The 22,323-nt window shown below is 36.3% G+C and overlaps 1 protein-coding gene across 1 annotated transcript in view; it reads right to left on the bottom strand.

Moving 5' to 3' along the window:
• CFTR (cystic fibrosis transmembrane conductance regulator (ATP-binding cassette sub-family C, member 7)) overlaps nt 1-22,323 on the bottom strand; it is a 195,095-nt gene that overhangs the window by 141,063 nt on the left and 31,709 nt on the right. Inside the window, exons 2-3 of the mRNA XM_005871579.2 lie at nt 14,240-14,350; nt 11,407-11,515 (exon numbers count right to left, since the gene is read on the bottom strand). Of these exons, the coding sequence (XP_005871641.1) occupies nt 11,407-11,515; nt 14,240-14,350 (220 nt within the window). The remainder of the gene's footprint in view (nt 1-11,406; nt 11,516-14,239; nt 14,351-22,323) is intronic.

Raw genomic sequence — 22,323 nt, 5'->3', positions numbered from 1 at the left:
TGATTTTTTTATTTGGGAGGGAAAACAATGGTAACTGATACCTAGCTGAGTCTTTGAAGTACAGTCCTTTACAAAAATCATCCCTGTAATGACTGGGAGAAACATCATCCTACATTCTTGGCATGTGAAGGCTGTGTGTACACTATTGGTCAGATTACTTTCGGAGACGCAAAAAATGTCCCAATAAGGCACCATATAAAATAGTGCAAGCAGGCTGAGGCTTGAATGTAATAAGAAGGAATATAAATTTACCTGAAAATTTGATCAAATATTTCATTACTTTTTATCAGACACAAATCAAAATGGAATTTGCTTAATGGTTCACTAGAATAACAGAAGAAGACAGATACAAATGTTTAAAACAGCATGACAGTGAAATGAATACTGAATTCAGAGTCACGAAACCCACATGCTTATCCCAGCATGTTACTTACACTCTCTGCCAGCTTAGCCTAGTCACTTCCCTTCTCTGGATGGTTTCCTCACCGATGAACTGAGTGGTGGAGCAAGCTGGTCTTGCAGGTCCCCTTCAGTGCGAGCATCTCTGATTTTATGGCCTGAGTCAGGGGTGTCTCATGGCACAGGCTGAGGATTTCTTGGGCAATTGGCCTGGCCCACATCCTGCCACCATAGAGGTGTTTTCTACTCAGGGGGATACAAGTCTGAACAATGTTGAGGTCAGAAGACCAAGTGCCTAGAGAACAGCACAAGTAATTGCATTCCTGGTGGGAATTCTCTTGAGTCTCAGTTTAGCTGAGTCTCCCGGAGAAAAATTAAGAAGCCTGAAAATAACTCCTGGGAGATATATCTGGTCTCTCATGGGATCCTCCAGACCAAAGCTTAAAGTCACTGTGAATCTAAATCCTTTAGCAATTCTGTTCTGCCTGCATACCCAGGACAGGGCCAGATGTTTCTAGATAGAAAGTCTGCTGGATATTCAGACCATGAAAGAAAGTTCGATGAAAATAGAAAACTTGGTTCAGGCTTGCAATTACATTAAATGAAATAACACCAAGATAACTTTACCTTGAAAATTGTAATTCCAAATGCAAAGCACACTGTTTCTAACACAAATAGAATGCTTAATTGAAAAACTTACAAATTTATATTATTTTCTATTGTATGTAGTCAGTAAAATCATTATCATCTCAACTCACTTTAAATATACTTTATGTATTAATCCCAGGAATACTAGGACATTATGTGAGAAGTATTGAGAAGTTAAGATTTCTTAATATTGAGAAATAAATTAATAGCATACCAAAAGTCTACAGAAGAAACTATGGTTATCTCAATAACAACTATAAAGGAATCTGATAAACTTCAGTATCTGTTTCTGATAATCTATATACACTGAGTGGCCAGATTATTATGACCACCTGATGTTTGTAGGCAAATTAGCTATAATATCACGCTGAAGTTGCTAGAGGGCCAGACCATTATAAATAGGAAAGCAGGTTGTTTACCATGACAGTTATCCAAGCACAGGAACACAAGGATTGGACAGTCGAGCACTGGAAAAAAGTCATGTGGTCTGATGAATCACGTTTCCAGTTGCATCATGCAGATGGCAGAGTGAGAATTTGGTGGAAACAGCATGAAAGCATGCACCCCACATGCATGAGTACAACCCTTCAAGCTGGTGGGGGCAGTGTTATGGTTTGGGGCATGTTTTCCTGGCATGATTTAGGTCCTTTAATTCGTGTGGAACAACGTCTGAATAGCACAACATACCTAAGTATCGTTGCTGATCAAGTTCATCCTATCATGTTGATGGCGTATCCCAAGGGAGATGGCTTCTTCCAATAAGACAATGCGTCATGCCACAGTGCTCGTATTGTGCAGGAGTGGTTTCAAGAACATGAGGGAGACTTTACCTTGCTTAGGTGGCCCCCACAATCACCAGATCTCAATCCAATTGAGCATTTGTGGGACAAAGTTAAAAGAGCCATCAGGCAGCTGGTTCCACAACCATCAAATCTCACAGAACTGAACAATGCTATTCATCAGGCATGGTGTCAGATTCCTCGTGTCACCTTTCAACATCTCGTGGAGTCAATGCCAAGAAGAATCACCACAGTATTGAAGGCAAAAGGTGGCCAAACGAAGTACTGATGGGGTGGTCATAATAATCTGGCCACTCAGTGTATATAAAAGGCTAAGTGTCTGACTGGCCAGTACATATGACGCACACTGGCAATTTAAAAATAAACGTTGACTCGTGCACGATACATATAAAACTCTTGCTGGCTCCAATCGAATGCATGTTTTAATTTTATGATACTATATTATATATACTATTTTCACATGTAATTTTTTGCAGTAATGTAATTACCACACAAATCTTTCTTCTAATTAATTCCCTTTCAATGTGCACAAATCTGTGCACCGGGCCACTAGTGTTCTGAATAAACTCAAATATTAAGATAATAGAGGCCCAGTGCATGAAATTCATGCACTGGAGGGAGAGTCCCTCAGTCTGTCCTGTGCCCTCTCACAGTCCAGGACCCTCAGGGGATTAGGACTAAGCTGTCAGTTGGACATCCTTAGCACTGCTGCAGAGGCGGGAGAGGCTCCCGCCACCACCGCTGTGCTTGCCAGCCATGAGCCCAGCTTCTGGTTGAGAGGTGCTCCCACTGTGGGAGCACACTGACCATGAGGTGGCAGCTCCTGCATTGAGCGTCTGCCCCCTAGTGGTCAGTGCACATCATAGCAACTGGTCATTTAATTGATTTGCATATTAGCCTTTTATTATATAGGACTAGAGGCCCTATGCACGAAATTCGTGCAAGGGGCTCAGCCCTCACAGCCCTGGCTTCGTCCAGAAGGTCGTTCCACTATTCAGACATCTGGCCTAATTAGCATATTACACTTTTATTATTATAGATTTCATTAACCTGAGAAAAAATTCTCCTTCAAAACAACAATCAGTTGTTGTTAATTAAACTTTGAATCTTAGCTTTAGAGTCAGATCAACGCAAACAATAGCTATACTGGCTAATAGTACAGTAACATTATTTCTGTAACTTTTTGCTAATATAATTAAAAAAGAAAAATAACTGAGGTATGAATATTGGAAAGGGGTAGTAAAAGTATAAGTATCAGCATAGAATGTGATTGTCCATAGAACAAATTTTAGTGAATCAAGAGTTTAAAAGGTAGAGATTTAAAAAATATTTCTACTAAGAAAATAGATTCCTACATGTCAAGCATAATGATCAATTAAATAAGTATCCCATTTATAGCAACAATATAACAAAAATGCATTGTAGATATCAATAATTAATAAATATATATCTAGAAATATATTTTATAATACATTACTAAGATATATTTTTAAAATCTCAAATAAATTAAAACTTTAAAGCTTTCTAAAAAGAAAAACTGTTGCAAAGATTACAAACTCCTCCAAGTTATTTTATAAGATTACGCAGTCTTCATCAGAATTCCAAGTCGTTTTTGGAAGAGAACTTTTTCACCATAAGAGCATAGGTGCTCTATCTTAGTTCTTACCAATCTCAATACCATGCACAGTACCTAGCACAGAATATTCACTGAGCGTGTATTTGTAGAATAAATGGATAAAATGATTCTAATGCCCTAACCAGTTTGGCTCAGTGGATAGAGTGTTGGCCTGCAGACTGAAAGGTCCCAGGTTCGATTCCGGTCAAGGGCATGTACCTTGGTTGTGGGCACATCCCCAGTAGGCATGCAGGAGGCAGCTGATCGATGTTTCTCTCTCATCAATGTTTCTAACTCTCTATCCCTCTCCCTTCCTCTCTGTAAAAAAAAAAATCAATAAAATGTATTTTTTAAAAAAATAAAAATAAAGAATGTTAAAAAAAATAAAATGATTCTAATTTTCTTTTTTTTAAATGAGAGACTAATGAAAAACATTTGAGGAATAAGAATAATGTGTGAGAGGGCTTACATTATAAATATCAAATCATATTATACAACTATAATAACATATGGCATGAGAAAGAAATAGATTAATTCATTTGAAAAGTTCCAAAACTGATTCAAGTACACTTAATAATTAATATGTAATAAAATATGGCATTTTAATTCAGTGGATAAAGGCTAGATCACACAATAAATAATAGAGAAACTGAATACTCATTTTAAAAATTAGATTTATTTTAAATAATTATTTGTAAATTCCAGTTAATGTACAATATTATATTACTTTCAGGTGTACAACTCAGTGATTAGATATTTATGTAACTTATGAAGTTATAAATCTAGTACCCATCTGACAGCATACATAGTTATTACATTATTGACTCTATTGCCTATGCTGTACTTTACATCACCATGACAATTCTGTAACTACCAATTTGTGCTTCTTAATCCCTTCACCCTTTTTCTCTCAAATCCCCTCCCATGTGGCAACCATCAAAATGTTCTCTGTATCTATGAGTCTGTTTCTGTTCTGGTTGTTCATTTGTTTTTTAGGTTCCACATATAAGTGAAATCATATGGTATTTGTCTTTCTCTGTCTGACTTATTTCACTCAGCACTAAACCCTATAGGTCCATTCATGTTGTTGCAAAAGGCAGTATTTTTATTCTTTTTTATAGCTGAGTCATGTTTCATTGTATATACGCACCACTTCTTCTTTATCAGTTCACCTATTCATGGACACTTAGGTTGCTTCCATATTGTGGCTATTGTAAAAAATGCTGCAATGACCTATGGATGTATATGTCTTTTCAATTTAGTGTTTTGGGTTTCTTCAGATAAATACTCAGAAGCGGGATTGGTGTGTCCTTCTTTGTCTCCTGTTATATACCTCGTTTTAAAGTCTATTTGTTGTTGCTTACGTTTTCATGGAATATCTTTTTCCATCTGTTTACTTTCAGTCTCTGTGTGTCTTTTGATCTAAAATAAGTCTTGTAGAGAGCATAAGGTTCTTGTTTTGTTATCCCTTTTGGCACCATATGTCTTTTGATTGGAGAATTTAATGCATTTTAATTTAATGCATTTGGTTAATAGATATGTATTTATTGTTATTTCATGATTCATATGTTTTTATCTTTTTTTCTTCTTCTTTAACATTTCTTGTTGTACTGGTTTGGTGGTGATAAACTCCTTTAGCATTTTCTTGTCTGGGAAGCTCTTTATGTCTCCTTGGATTCTAAATAATAGTGCTGCTGGGTAGAGTAATCTTGGTGGTAGGTACCTGGTTTTCATCATTTTTAATATGGCCTGAAAAGTTTCTCTTGAAAAATCAGCTGACAGTCTTATGTGATCACCTCACAGGTAATTGCTTTTTTTCTTACTACTTTTAGGACTTTCTCTTTGTTGTTAATCTTTGGCATTTTAATTATGATGTGTGTTGGTGTGGGCCTCTTCAGTTTCATCTTGTTTAAGATTCTCTGTGCTTCCTAGACTTGTATGTCTATTTCCTTCACCAGGTTAGGGAAGTTTCCCATCGTAACTTTCTAAAACAAGTTGTTTTGTTTTGTTTTTAATATATTTTTATTGATTTCAGAGAGGAAGGGAGAGGGAGAGATAGAAACATCAATGATGAAAAAAAATCATTCATCGGTCACTGCCTGAACGCCCTCTACTGGGGACCAAGCCCACAACCCAGGCATATGCCCTTGATAGGAATTGAACCTCAGACCTTTCAGTCTGTAGGCTGACACTATCCACTGAGCAAAACTAGCCAGGGCTCTAAAATAAGTTTTTAATTCCTTGTCCTTTCTCTTCTCCTTCCAGCATCCCCATGGTGCAAACGTTGATATGACTGAAATTTTCCCAGAGACTCCTTAAACTATCCTCATTTATTATTATTTATTTATTTATATATTTATTTATTTGTTTGTTTGTTTTTGCTGTTCTGATTGGGTGTTTTTCCCTTCCTTATCTTACAAATCACTGATTTGGTCCTCTGCTTCATCTACTCTACTATTGATTTCTTGTAATATATTCTTAATTTCTGATGGGTCATTTTTGTTTTCTAATTCTATTTTTTTTAAGTATTTTATTTTTTTAAATATATTTTATTGATTTTTTTTTTTTTTAGAGAGAGGAAGGGAGGGGGATGGAGAGCTAGAAACATTGATGAGAGAGAAACATCGATCAGCTGCCTCCTGCACACCCCCTACTGGGGATGTGCCCACAACCAAGGTACATGCCCTTGACCAGAATCAAACCCGGGACCCCTCAGTCCGCAGGCCCACACTCTATCCACTGAGCCAAACCAGTTAGGGCTCTACTTCTATTTTTATGTTTCCTATCTCTTTGTCAATGTTCTCAGACAGTTCATAGAGTATATTTATAACCAATGTTTTCAACTCTGCATCTAGCAGATTGCTTGTCTCCATTTTATTTAGGTATTGCTGTGCTGTTTTTTCTGGAATTTTGTTCTATTTTCATTTGGGACATGTATCTGTCTCCTCATTTTGGCTACCTTGCTGTATATGTTTCTATGTATTAGGTAGAGCTGCTATGTCTTCCAGTCTTAGTAGAGTGACCTCATATAGTAGGTGTCCTACAGGGCCCAGTGGCACAGCCTCCTCAGTCACCTGAGTTGGGTGCTTCAAGTAGGCATCCTGTGCAAGCTGTGTACACACTCCTGTTGTAGTTGACCTTGACTGCTGTTGGCACCTCAATAAGAGGGATATACCCCGAGGCTGATCAGCTGCAAGAACTCGCTAAGACTGCAACAGAGGAGCTGCCATGCAGAGACTGATTCAATGGAGCAGAACTTGCTTTTTAGCAGGGATCTGGTGCCAAATGAGTCTCTCTTGAGTGTGTCATTCATGAAGGTGCTTGGGTGGTGCGCTTCAGCCTGAAGCAGTCCACCAGGTGTGCTAGCTCTAGGGCTACCCAGATATTGCAGGCCAAAGTCAGCTGCCACCTGTGTCCTGCCTAGCTTAGCTACAGAGCAATCTTCAGATGGCTCCTATTTTTGCTGGCTTGGAGGTGGCCAGGAGAGGCCAAGCTGTGAATTAAGGCTGGCTTCGACTAGTGTCAGGCATGGGGTTACTTAGAAGCATAGGGCACCTGGAGACCAAATGCTGCTTGTTTGGGGTTCATGGACCTTTGAGAGATTTCAGGAAAGTCTACAGCATGAGCCAAGACAGGTTGTTTGTATGAGAAAACCACTGGAAATAGCTTGAATGAGCCCTAAAGTTGGGTGGGGTGAGATATCAGGGAATCACCTGCTCAGGGAAAAGGGTGTTAGGCTAATGGAGACTCAGATATGGTGCCAGCCTGCAGGCTCTGTGGGGGGAATGCTCACCTAAGAAACAATGGCCTCCGACAGTACTTCTGTAGGAGAAAGCTGGCCTTCCAGCCTTCAACCTGAAGCCAGACAATTCAGTTTCTCCTCCTACATCCCTGCTGCCTTTTGGGCTGCTGCCCAATGGCTAAAGTTCAGAGTGAGCCCGAGTACGTCTGTGCGTGGGTCATTTGAGAGGCATGCCCGAGACTATAGAAGTGCTCCATCTCACTTAGCCACAATCCCTGCTGGTTTATGCAATCAGAAGTTATGGGGACTTCTCTTCCTGGCACTGAAACCCTGGGGCTGGGACCAACAGCCAAGATATCCCTCCTGGTTTTTAATCACCAACCATGAATGTGGGACCAGCCCATTTTGCTTCTCTTCCACTCCTACCAATCTCAACATTGCTTCTGTATATTCTTAGTTATAGGACTTTGGTTCAGCAAGATTTCAGGTGGTTATGAATGATGGTTGTTCTGTAGTTTAGTTGCAATTTTGATGTGGTTGTCAGAGGATGCAAATACCACATTTACCGTCTTGACCAAATTAAATTAGATTTAATGCATAAAAGTAATTTCACCCAAGTTGCACTGACACGTATCACAATTTGATGATGGAAATATGTCCAGAGCTGCCTAGGAATCGAGAATATTTTTGAGTGAATGCCTGTGAATTTCTTATCATAATAAATATGTTGTGATAACCATATTCTCTCAGTAATCTGCTTGCACAATTCTGTCACATTGGCTTCCTCTGTTTACCCTTAATTGAGTCTCACAGAGCCAGTTTCAACAGCCAGTTTGTTTTCTATGCTGGGAGCCTTAGATATTAAAGACAATGTTGAATCTGGCTGCTAAGCCAAATGAAGAAAAACAAGTACATAGTTAATGATGAGAGGCCGTAGCTAATATGATTTAAAATTACATCAACATTGCAGAGAGACTAGCTCCTCATGATGACATTTCCTTTTTTCTTAAGCTTTCATGGTCAACAGCAAATGGTACAGTACTGTTTCAATCAGTACTGAAACCAATCAAACATTATACCACAGTTATCCTGATTTAGTGGGATATATAGGCCATTTTGAAAGTAAGGCTACCTTTTACCAAGAATAGTGTTATAGAAACTTCAAGAATCCCTGTTCATTTCATAAAACTTAAAAATTACTAAGATGTCACACACAAAGGAAATAAGGAATGCCCAGAAAAAAAACAACAACACTGTAAGTAGTGAGGCATTGGGATAATTTTTTTAAAAGAATAGAGGTCTTATTATAATGTCTACATTTTCTCCCCTTTTTTTCTCCCTGTAAGCAACAACACCAAATAGAGTTCTGCAATCAGATGCCTTGAAAAGCTACACTCATTTTAACCACCTCAGTAGTTATGTAAATTCTCTAAGACTTACAGTTTTCAACACTTTACTTAAAACCGAATGGCTTCAGCGAGGCAGCGTTTTCTCTGTGACAAGGGTGAGCCACTGCCAATGTTAATTTTCCTCTCCATGCCTTTTCAGCATATACATTTCAGCTGCTATGCCATTGATTCTTTTCCTCGTCAATACTCTGTTCCTTTTGCAAATAAACTTTGCCCTTCAAATGTGCTGCCGGTTGCAGACCTCTAGCCCAGGGCTCAGATTAGCTTGGGAGCACCTCTCCCCTCACTCTCACCCAGGAAAGGATTTATGATTCCTTTTGCTGAGATATTTTTAAACTTGAGAAGTTTAAGAATAAGTCAGTCCTCCACACCCACTCCATTCTACTACTCCTTAATTTTGTTTGTAAGTTTGATCCTCGGCGCTGCTGGCTCTTGGGTGGATTCCATACAGTGCTTTCCCTAAGTGTAAGTAAGTGAGAAGATTCTAGTTGGTTCTCCTGCTTTCTGCTGTGAACTCCCTTCAGATTTGCCCCTGAGGTGGCCCAGGAAGAATCCTCGACCTTAAAGCTTCTGATAACCTGTGTCTCCTGAGAAGGTGCAAAGAAACTCAGCAGACTCAAGACTGGTTACTAGAGTCACCGTTCTGTTGAGAACCTAAATACAACCATTACAGGTATAGTTATGCAGCAAGTGTAATCTGAGGTAGTAGAAGGATCACACGCTTTGGGGCTATCATTCAAATTTACCATATGCATGACTTTAAGAAAGTCATGTAATTTCCCTGATTCTCAATTTCCTTTTCTGTATATTAGATCTATTAAGAGAATCGAGTGAAATAATCTGCATAAAGGGCTTAATGCTGAACCTGGAACAGATTAGGTGCAATAAATATTAAACCATAGCATGTTCATTCTGGGGTCTGTGTACACAAGGCCAAAAAATAATGTCAATAAAGATGTTTGTGTATCATCTATTCTTTCATACTTAGGTAAGTGCTTTTGTTCACAAGGAACATTAGGCTGGTGGATAAATTATTTCACAAACCAGAGAATAAAAGGAGCTTGATAAATAGGCCTCTCTCCCAGTTTCTATTCATATATGCTTATGTTAATTACTAGGAGTAGCATGTGATAGAGAACATGACTAGAAAAAATGTTTAATTTCACCACAATCTTAGTTATAATGTAACACTTGTTTGAAGTATTTTTTATTTCAATCCAATAATGATTTATTGAGAAAGTTATATTCTTATATGATACGACAAGAGTGAATTATACTTTTATAAACTAATTCAAATATATAGAATATAGTCATTGAAGCAATCAAATTCTCCATTTTCTAGTAGGGATATAAATTAAATAGTCTGAAAATTATCAATACATAAATGTTTTAACAAAATAATTTTTAAAAATTAAGTCAATAGAACCAGGCACTATGTATAAAATTGTTTCCCAAAGCTATGAGTGCTCTTATTGAGAAAAATTACCTCAAAGATATCTTAAAAGATAATGAATTCTTCAGTTATCTTATTCACATTTCTGAACAAATTATTTTCATCTCCAAACTGTTGATGGTTTGTATAGGAATACATAGATCGTTAGGTAGGTAGATAGACAGATAGGTAGGTGGTTAGGTAGGTAGATAGGTAGATAGATAAATTTCAAAAGGCAGAAAAACTTTTCCAACAGATTATTTAGAGTAGCACAAAACCTTCTCAACATAAATGTGGTCATCTCTGTCAAGATAAGTTTTTCAATGTATTTTTCAATCTGGTGTGATGGCACTACAGATTCTTAAAACAATGCAATTGGTATGGCATCTCTTTGGGACACTGCTAATTCTGCAAAGCATAACGCCAATATGAACACAAGTGCACCCAGATGGTAGTTCACATCCCAAAGCAAATTTGTGCATAACTTTCCCTTCAAGACTAAATAAGTTTTCAATTTTCCATTGCCTTGTATGGGTTATAACCGAGGATTCAAAATGAGGTTCAGATGCCCTGGCCGGGTGGAGTTTTCAATTTTCCATTGCCTTGTATGGGTTATAACCAAGGATTCAAAATGAGTTTCAGATGCCCTGGCCGGGTGACTCATTGGTTGTTTTCAATTTTCCATTGCCTTGTATGGGTTATAACCAAGGATTCAAAATGAGTTTCAGATGCCCTGGCCGGGTGACTCATTGGTTGGAGCATCACACACACACACACCACACACACAAGGTTCAGATGCCCTGGCCGGGTGGTTCATTGGTTGGAGCAACACACACACACACACACACACAAGGTTGTGGTTTTCCACATACCCAGGTTGCATGTTTGATCCCCAGTCGGGGCACCCACAGGAGGCAACTAATAAGTCTCTCTCTCTCTCTCTTTCTCATTCTCTCTCTCTCTCTCCTCAGTTGGGGCACCCACAGGAGGCAAATAATAGATCTCTCTCTCTCTCTCACCCCCTTCCTCTCTCTCTCTAAAAAACCAATGAATATATCCTCAGATGAGGATAAAAAAATGAGGCTCTAGTGATCAAAGTCACATATGACAGCAGCTCAGGAACGTCCCAGATAGCACAAAGCCTGGCATTTTTAGGCACAGTGCTCTCTTCACATTGATAACGGTGTAGGAGACTAAGAAAACAAGAATACTTCACTGCCAAATTTTTACATTTTGTTATTTTTTGTTGAAACAATGCAGCATGAAGATACCAAAAAATTACAAACAGTCATATATGTCACTGGCTGAATTAGACCTAATAATTATTTTATCCATAATAAGCGTAGAAATGCCATCCTTACCCCTAAATATAATAAGATTCCATAGAACATAAATTTCCAGAAAAAGCATCGCCGGAGGGCATTAATGAGTTTGGGATTTTTCTTTGATGCCAGCTCTCTGTCCCATTCTCTGCAAAGGAATAAAATTGGGACCAATAAGGTGATTGTACAAATATTTGAGTTGTTTTATTTTCCTTAATATAGTTTTACTCACAAGGACATCCAAGAAGATTAACCAAGTGATTAAAGAGATAAAAATTTTGGAGACCTTCAAACACCAACGCTCAGTCAGGTATTTGGCAGAATTCAATGCTCTACCCTATATCAATTTTATTTGTTAAAGAAAGGTTCTGGGCTTTTTAAAACCAACACAAAATGTAGACAATAAAGTATGACTTGTGAATAGACATTGCTATGATTGGAACAAGGAAAAAGATAAACAAGTATTTGGTTTTTTCTTCTTCACCTCTTGATTTTTACCTGTTTAGAATTGTAGTACATTTTATATAATTTAACCATCAAATAAAAAACAAGATAAGAAAGTCAAATGTATTTTTCTGTGGTTTAACATTAGAAAAACTTGTTAGTCTCTGTTTTTTAAATGTAGGGACATGACACAAGTATCATCAAACTTAATTGTCAACTACCTAAAGTCATTCTAAAGTAAGATATTACAAGATCAGAACAGAATCAAATTCTATATTTTCTAGTAGGAATATAAGTTAAATGGTCTGAAAATTATTGATACATAAATGCTTTTGTTTTCTTTTAAGTGCTATAGGTTCATCAGCTGACTATAATTATTTTAAGTTATGCCACTACTTTCTATTAGTAAAAGCCCCTCTTACCCTTCTCAAGAGGGTAAAATATGGTATCTCTAAATATTACCTTCATTTTCATTTTTAAACTGTAGAGATGAAAAGTTTCATGAACAACAGGCATGAACTAGATAAAAGCTTTGCATTTGATCAACGGCTATTCATGTAACTATCAATCTACTACTATTACAGGTGGTTCTAAGCTACTCCAAAGAAAGAACACACGACTGAGATTTATAGGCAAGCTTGGTAGTCTCTGTACATGAACAACGGCTTTCCCCAGAAGCCTACTATCTATAATGCCTAATTACCTTATTTTATCTCTCTATTTCTCTACCCTCTTCCCCACACACATGGAGCTTGCCTCCTATCCATATCATTCAGTGACTCACAACAAGGTAAACATGGAGGCAGACACAGCTTTCCTCCAAAGGAAGAGTCAGATGGAAAAGCCAAAGAAATGGTTTCAAGGTGAGAAGAAATATTTAACACTAAAGTCATGTAGAAAAATGTCATTATATTTGACAATTAAGAGGCCTCTGGTAACCCCAATCAGTGTGGTTTTAGGAACATGGTAGACATGGAAATCATATTTTAGGGAGCTGAGTTGTAAATAAAAGGTGAAGAAATGAAAATACCAGCAGAGCAGAGAAATATTAGCTATGAAAGAAAAAGAAGAAAAAGAATGGGGGCAGTGACCTGAGAACTTTTTTTAATAGGTAGGACTTGAATAATTTGTAGCCCAAGAGAAGTTAGCAGATTTAGGAATTGGTCCTTTGTCTTAAAAATGTTAATTTTCTACTCCTACTGGCCTAATTCTTTGATTAAAATAAAGAAAAATAAGGTTGAATATCTTACTTTGCCTTAAAAATGTAAAAAAAAAATGAAATGACTTTAATGACAATAAAGTAATCAAATTGCAAGCCTACTCAACTTTATTTTGGTACAGTAGTTAGTAGCAAATTTTCATTTTTATGATTTTTATTTTATTTTATTGCTAACTCCCTCTCCCTTTCATTTGGTATCAGACCCTGTGCTGCTGGCACAAGACCCCATCTAGCTCATTCATGGATTGTGGTTGGTCCAAGGAGTGAGCATGTGACTCAAGAGTCTCTGAAATTTTTCACATTTGGTCAAGGAGAAAGGGCTCTGTTCCCTGTGGTTTATAAAGATATTAGCTAAGAGTTCTGAGGACTCACTGCATGGAGGAAGCTCCTCTGAGAACATAAAACCAACAGAAGGCATATACCATCAGCTGGTATTTCAGTCCCTGTTTCACTCAGTGCCTAAGGTTAGTTCTCCACCTGGGCCTTCAGACAGTTAGACTACAAAGCCAATAAAGTCCTTCTTTGTATTTACTTATGCTAGTTCATTGGGTTTCTTTCTCTGGCACCCAAAGGGTTCTAATCAGTACTCTTAGGAAAAGGGACTTCTTGTAACGGGAGAAACTGTTCCTGGGGAGGCTGGGAGTGCTGACATTGGTTTTACAATCCTGGCTCTGTCAATCATTAACTGGCAAATTACATCAACTCTCTGAGCCTCAGTTTGCTCTTCTGTAAGATGGAGATAATAATGCTTTCCTCCCACAGTGGCTGAGAGAGACACTATGGCTGATGGCCAGTACGTACTCAAAATCACGAAATTTTTATGTTTCTTTGCTATCCAATAGCCATTACCTTAAGATTTCATTTATACTCAAAATTTAAGATTTTGGAGGCAAATATACATACTTTCCTTCATATAGATGTTATTTCAGTCTTTAAAAATATCCATCTAATGTTCTTTAAAGACAGATAACTTCTCATATTTCTAATATGTGGAATATGTATTTTTCAGAAAAAAAAATAATTTCTCAGGAGAATGTTTTCTTCCATCCTTTCACTGTTTAATTCTTAATTGATCCAAACTTCAGAAAGAAAATAAGATGTTCCTGTTTTAAATATGCTATTTTACACATTTAACCCTCTAATATGTGTTCTCTAAGTAATTAATATTAATTACTCTCTCCAACTAATAAGCAATGTATATGAACATACCTTTCTAATATTTCAGAGAGATTGTCAGCAGAATCAGCTGAAGAGATTTGGTATATGTCTGACAACTCCAGGCGCTGTCTGTACCCTTTCCCCAAAATTGGTCCAGTCCAACTAAAATAAAGAGAAAGACAGAAACATTTACTTGATTTTGTCTCTAATACAGACTTGGAATCTGATATCAGTTCAAATCTTCTGGCATGTGGAGAAGGGTGGACACATACTATAAATATGAATAACATAAGTCAACATATACATAAATACCAGGGCTTCATATCTTATGGGACACATCTGTATAAAACACCCAGTACCTATGAAATAATGTGACTGTTGCTATGTAAGAAAAGGATCAAGAATGATGGTAGAATCCTTCCTAGAGGGAAAAAAAACCTGCTAAACATTTTGTATTAGAAGTATTCTTAAAACACACACAGCCCCCAAATAACCAGATATTTGGAGTTTATAGCTTGCTATAATTGCTAAAGTCCAGTCTCTACCACTTCAAATATAAAATGATCTGTGGATAAGAAAGTAGACTCTCAATCAACACCCTTTAAACCTTACACATGTGTTACCATAGCACATGAAACTCAGCAATGAGCTATTTAACGAATTGACTATATATAGCTGGAGGGTTAATGAGTAGTCTATATCAAATTGTTTAATTATCATGTCTGAATTATTACTTGAGGGTGGGGATCATAACTTTCTTATATTTTGTCTCCTTACCCTGAATCATAAATAACAATTTATGATTATTGAAACTAGTGAAGCTGGTATGGTAAATAATTAGGCAGGATACCCCGTTATTTTCAAGTACATTGTCTCTAATTATCATGGATAAGGCAGAATAATCTTCACAGTGATAAGAAAATATAAAAAGCAGAAGGAAAAGGAGGGAGAGGAAGAGAAATATAAAACAAAGAAATCATGTACAAAGAGAAATTCCTAAATGAAATTTGAGCATTGAGACTTTCTTGAATGAAATTTCATTTACTGAAGAAAGGAAATGAACTTCCAAGTAGTGATCCCCAAACATGCTCTTTCCCTTAGCATCTTTTTTTCCTTCAGAGATGTCTAAAACTTTGTGTCATTGAGAATTTGGTAATGTATCAAAATGCATGTTAGCCCCCAAAATCAAACAGGTCCAGTTTTGTGCTTACAATTCCTTGGTCTCCAGCTTCTTTAGTTGGCCCCTGCCTAAATTCCTGATGTCTCTACAACGTGTCCTTCCTTTAAAGGCAACTGAATTAGGGCCCAGTGTGAAGTCTAAGTAATTTCAACAACCATTTCTTGCTAAAATATCAATGAATGACAATGGCTTATTATGTTACTTTTTTCCACTAACTTGCAATATTTGCATTCTTAACAAGAGCTTTAGCAAAAAGGATGATAATTAGTTTTTTTGTCTTTATTGCCCTGTCTGATATATTGCTAATAATTCCTGGAGAACAATAAAAATAATTGGGAACCGTTTGAATATTGCAATTAAAGTAGTGCCATGACCATGCAATATCTGCAGTGACATGATCTAGACAGTGATGTCACACCCACCTGGTGCCATCCTGGTATCAAACATAAGCACTGGAAGTAACCTTGGAAATATAGGTGGCAGTTACGCTGTGAAACATTTGGGACAGCAATTTAGGATATAAACTCCATCATGTTGATTATGAGTCTTTGTAAACTTAAACCAAAAAGTGAAAAAGTGAAGCAAGTGTTTACTACTAAAAAATATATGTGCGTGTGTGTGTGTGTGTGTGTGTGTGTGTGTGTGTAGTACTTTCCAAGGAACTTTCACAAACATTAGCACATTTTGATTTTAACTTTAAAATCTTGTTACGTAGCCTGGCCAAGTGTTACTCAGTGGTTGAGTGTTGACCTACGAATCAGGGGGTCATAGTTTGATTCCTGGTCAGGTCACATGCCCAGATTGTGGGCTCCATCCCCAGTAGAGGGTGTGCAGGAGGAAGCCGATCAATGATTTTCTCTCTCATCACTGATGTTTCTATCTCTCTCTCCCTCTCCCTTCCTCTCTGAAATCAATTTAAAAAAATCTTTTTAGGTAGAACAAGTTGAAAATAATGCTCCTAGTTTAAGGATAAAATAATGGAGACTCAGAGATGCTAAACTTGTCTCTTAGTAAAGACAAAAAATATAGATTTTTAGCACATTCTCCTGATTTCATTTCTTTCTTTATCATGTGCAGCTTTCCTATTTAAGAAAATTAAGCATGGTGAGTTGTATGAGACAAACAGCTGGAAGATGAGCCTAGAAGCAGGAAGACCAAAAGGTGGCAGACTGTAGGCAATGGCAAAACTTTAACCATCCCTTCTCCAGGAAAAACAAAAGCAAAGGGAAAAATATGGCATGTCATTTGCCAGTTTCTCTGGTGTAAATAAATACTCCCACTACCAAATGTGAAGTCACTGAACATATAGTTGGGAAGAGATACACAATCGCATATCATAATATAGAATGTTTATCATTCAGATACAATGAGCATAAATAACCTCAATAGTATAGAAAATAGTAAGATGTAAAATAATTAGGTAATGATAACTTTCAAGTTTTTATTACCTTTGTTTCAATAAAATTGAAACACTCAACACTCAACCACTGAGTAACACTGGCCAGGCTACGTAACAAGATTTTAAAGTTAACATCAAAATGTGCTAATGTTTGTGAAAGTTCCTTGGAAAGTACTACACACACACACACACACACACACACACACACGCACATATATTTTTTAGTAGTAAACACTTGCTTCACTTTTTCACTTTTTGGTTTAAGTTTACAAAGACTCATAATCAACATGATGGAGTTTATATCCTAAATTGCTGTCCCAAATGTTTCACAGCCTAACTGCCACCTATATTTCCAAGGTTACTTCCAGTGCTTATGTTTGATACCAGGATGGCACCAGGTGGGTGTAACATCACTGTCTAGATCATGTCACTGCAGATATTGCATGGTCATGGCACTACTTTAATTGCAATATTCAAACGGTTCCCAATTATTTTTATTGTTCTCCAGGAATAATCCGCAATATATCAGACAGGGCAATAAAGACAAAAAACTAATTATCATCCTTTTTGCTAAGGCTCTTGTTAAGAATGCAAATATTGCAAGTTAGTGGAAAAAAGTAACATAATAAGCCATTGTCACTCATTGATATTTTAGCAAGAAATGGTTGATGAAATTACTTAGCCTTCACACTGGGCCCTAATTCAGTTGCCTTTAAAGGAAGGACACGTTGTAGAGACATCAGGAATTTAGGCAGGGGCCAACTAAAGAAGCTGGAGACCAAGGAATTGTAAGCAATTTTTATTACCTTTGTTTCAATAAAATTTATTTAACTATAAGTTTAGATTATTTAATTTTTAATACCAGTTGTGCTTAACAACCAGCTTACAAATTTCCTAAAAAGTTAACAATAAGCTCACTATAGCACATCACTGTTGAAAGTCTCTTGAAAGACTTAGAACAAGGTAATGGCATTGAGGACAGAAAGAAAAGGTCCTATAGAAGATTTAGTAAAAGAGAAAATATATCCCATCTCTTATAAACTTGCATTTCACTGTTTGAAATTATTAAAATTTTACACTAAAATTTCAAATAGAATTTCACTTTCTGCAAATACAATACAAAAAGACATTTTCAGGAAATTTAAAACTAAAACTTTTCAACTCTTTTTAAGAATACATGAACATACATCTTTGGTCCATATCTTTGGTCCTGATGACAATTCCCATAAGTGAGTTTCCATCTCATTTTAGAGTAGAACAATTTGTGGGCCACTTTTATAAAAAAAACTTCCTGTGTTATCTGTGCCCATTTTAATATTGTTATACAAGAGTTCCATATCCCAGCATCATCAAACCAAACATATTCAATAGTAATTGAAACTCAAATTAGCCATTTATAATCATTAATATAATTTAATATTTCATGACAGGTTCACCATAGTAAACCTATATTTGTATTCTGAAATAGAAACTTCAGTTAACTGAAATTACAAGAAATAAAATAACTTCGGCAATTTCCAGGGTTATCTTAGCAAAAGAATTTATTCTGTGCAGTTAAGCCAGTACAATTGAATAAAATTTCTGTCATATCAAGAAGTTTCCCATGCCTACCTCAAGCCAGTCTTAGAAATATAAAAACAAAAACAAAAATTCCCAGATATCTACAATTAGGTATTTTATAAAATATTAGCTACTGTAAAACTCCAGCTACCACTTCTCTTGAATAATCCTGAGTAGGTTACACATACTTGGATAGAATTTAGGAATGTCCAGTCAGGATTTCTACCTCAGTATTTCTTCCATTAGAAATGAATACATGCCTTGGTTGGATAGCTCAGTTGGTTAGAGTATCATCCTGATATGCTAAGGTTGTGGGTTCGATCCCCAGTCAGGACACATACGTGAAACAACCAATAAATGCATAAATAAACTGAACAGCAAATTGATGTTTCTATCTCTCTCTTTCTCTCCCTATCTCCTCTCTCTAAAAGTCAATTTAAAAATAAAAATAAATTTTAAAAAATTTGTTTTAAGTCCAGGTGTTTCATGAAGCAAAGCAAGTACACCTGGAATAACCAAAAGCAATAAATCTTATTCCTCCTCCTCCTCCTCAAATTTGTTCCACCATCTCTTCCTCTCACTTCAAATTGATCTTGTCATCCTCCTTCATTCATAAGCAGTCATTATATATTGATAATGAACTTACGTACTCATCTACTTAGAAACTGTCAGTTCCTAAAGTTCTACTATTTCTAACAGAAACTAGCTAATCATTAATTATGAGGTAGTAGTCAGAGATCCCTAAGATATACAGTGTTTTATAATTTATCAGTTTCAAACTGACTTTTAAAAAAAGTCTAGTGCCCCAGGTACACTATTCTGTTTACTTAACTGAAAGGCTTCAGGTTTTGTTGAAGAAAAATGTTATCATTTCATTTTTTAAAGACACACACACACACACAGAGAGATGCAACTATATTTAATTAGTTTCATTTCTGAGGACAAAACTTCCAATTTTTGTATAGAATGCACACACACACACACACACACACACACACAGAGATGCAACTATATTTAATTAGTTTCATTTCTTAGGACAAAACTTCCAATTTTTGTATAGAATTATTTGTAATTCCTTATAATAAAAATAAATTTCCACTTCTAGCCATTATTAAAGCCTTCATTTTCACAGAATCTATCCCCTTAAAACTATATAAGTAAAGCTTATAATCATTTTTCCATTTGACATTTAGTTTTCATTAATCCAACAGAGGCATCTGACATTTTCATCTGTAGAATTTAAGATGAAGGTCAGGTATCAGATAAGTTTAGTTCAAAATAATTTTGTTTGTATAAAACAATCAGGTTTCTACAGTATTTAACATTCCTTGTTATTTAACTAGCCAAAACATAAAATAAAATAGCAAATTCAAACTACTGATTGCATGACACTTACAAATACCAACAAATTCATACACTCAAAGATAACAGTCTTTTTCCTTTTTGCATGAATAATAAATACTTGAGGAACTAAGCAGAAATTACCCTACACTAATTTGTGTAGACAAATTTAAAACACCAGAGGTTTTCTCATCACCTGAGATATTTACCATTTAAGTAGCCAAAAAAAAAAATCTGGATAATCTTAACTAAAGCAAATGTTGAAGTTCAGGCAGAGGAAAGAAGGAGAAGCATTAGAACAAAATCTGGTAATAAATCTAACCCCTGCAGCATAGCTCTCCCACTTTGCTTTAGTTATGTAGATAAGTGGCTATGATGGGGAAAATTAGCTTGACCAGAAGTCATCTCATTTCTATAAAGATTTTTAAAAACCTCACAAATAACACTTCAAATGTCATAGTTGTTTTATCAACTTATAGATTCGATGTTACCTTACAGTCAGATGTGTTTTTCTCAATGAATTTTAGTGAAAATAAAACCTTGTAGGCTTCAAGAATGCACCTGAAGTCATATCATTGGAGTCAGGGTCAGGCTGGTGAGTTCCTGTTCTCTGTTTCCACAACGTATTTACACAGTGTTTGCCGCTTATCCATAAAATGGTGAGTTTATAAGCAATAACCACTTCAGTGTGCTCGATCACCTTTAGGAAATACATGCTTGCTAAGGATCAGCCTTTTTTTCTTTGTTTGTTTGTTTAAGAGTTAATTACTTATGAGACTCTAATGTACCAAGAGAATCATAGCTCATTTTTTCTCTCTGGATGAAGTAAACAGTAAAGTAAATGTAGTCAATAAATTGCAGAAGACCTGGAAATAATTATTTGCTCCTCAGCAAAAGACCACAAAACAATTCTGAAAAATCTCCTGGAGGCCCAGCATTTAAAACCATACAGGCATCCTAATGTAAATCAATTTAACTTCATGCTTAATGAATCCAAACATTAAATAGAAAATCTATCGGCCCACTTGATGAAATGCTTCTACTATAAATGTATTAAGAATGTAAACATATTAAGCAAATGTCCGGAAAGATATTTTCTTTTATGCTTATCTATATTTTCTAATATTTTAACAATGAGCATGTATAACTTTGGAAACAAGAGGGAAGTTCTTATTTAAAGAACAAGGTACATATAATTATAATTCATTACCTGCTAAAGCTATCCATGAACCTAAACCTTGTGTTCAAATATGTCCTAATTCCATTTTTCTCATGTAATGCTCAGTATCAATAATAATTTCCCATAATATCCCTTTTTTTCTTTCTCACTATGATTGCCTGAGGTAATACTTCATCTTAAAGACCACAAAGTCCCAGTCACTTGAGTCCTACTACAAATCAGTTACTGAAAAAACTAGTGATTTTTGTTGTTGTGAATCCTCACCTGAGGATATTTTTTCCATTGATTTTTAGAGAGGGTGAAAAGGAGGGAGGGAGGGAGAGAGACAGAGAAACAGAGAGAGAAGAGACACATCAATTGGTTGCCTCCCACACATGCCCCAACCAGCGCCAGGGATCAAATCTGCAACCCAGGTAAGTGCCCTTGACTGGGAATCGAAACCACAACCTTTCAGTGCATGGGCCTACACTCTAAATCTGAACAACATGGGAATCGAAACCACAACCTTTCAGTGCATGGGCCTACTACACTCTAAATCTGAACAACACGGGCCAGTGTGGGAAAACTAGCGATTTTAAGAAAAAAAGACAACCTGAGTTTTTAATCCTATTTCTTTCATTTCCCAGCCATGTGACCTTGAAAAACACTCTTCTTAAGATCTCTCAGAGAAACTAACAACATTTATCACTGCAACAACAACAAAAATAAGATACCTAGGAATAAACTTAACCAAGGAGGTAAAAGACCTGTAAAAACTATAGTACATTGTAAAAAAGGAATTAAGGAAGACACAAACAAATAGAAGCATATACCATGTTCATGGATTGGAAGAATTAATATAATTAAAATGTCTATACTACCCAAAGCAATCTACAGATTCAATGCAATCCCAAATAAAATACCAATGGCATACTTCACAGAGCTATAACAAATATTCCAAAAACTTATATAGAACCATAAAAGACCCCGAATAGTTGCAGCAATCTTGAGAAAGAAGAATGAAGTAGGAGGGATCACTATACCAGATATCAAACTATACTACAAAGCTATTATAACCAAAACAGCCTGGTACTGGCACAAGAACAGGCATATAGACCAATGGATCAGAACAGAGACCCCAAAAATTGACCCACACCATTACAGCCAATTATATTTGACAAAGGAGGCAAGAACATACAATGGAGTGAAGACAGTCTCTTCAATAAATAGTGGTGGGAAAACTGGACAGACACATGCAAAAAGATGAAATTAGACCACCAACTTACACCTTATACACAAGAATAAATTCAAAGTGGATAAAAGACTAAAATGTAAGGCATGAAACCATAAAAATCTTAGAAGAAAACACAGGCAGTAAAATCTCGGATATCTCACGTAGCAATATGTTTACAGATATATCTCCTGGGGCAAAGGAAACTAAGAAGAAAATAAACAAATGGGACTACATCAAAATAAAAAGCTTCTGCACAGCAAAA

This window comes from Myotis brandtii, unplaced genomic scaffold, assembly GCF_000412655.1.
Source record: "Myotis brandtii unplaced genomic scaffold, ASM41265v1 scaffold348, whole genome shotgun sequence".
Taxonomy (NCBI): Eukaryota; Metazoa; Chordata; class Mammalia; order Chiroptera; family Vespertilionidae; genus Myotis; species Myotis brandtii.
Note: the sequence above shows the minus strand (reverse complement) of the source record. Positions and strands in the feature narration are given on the sequence as shown.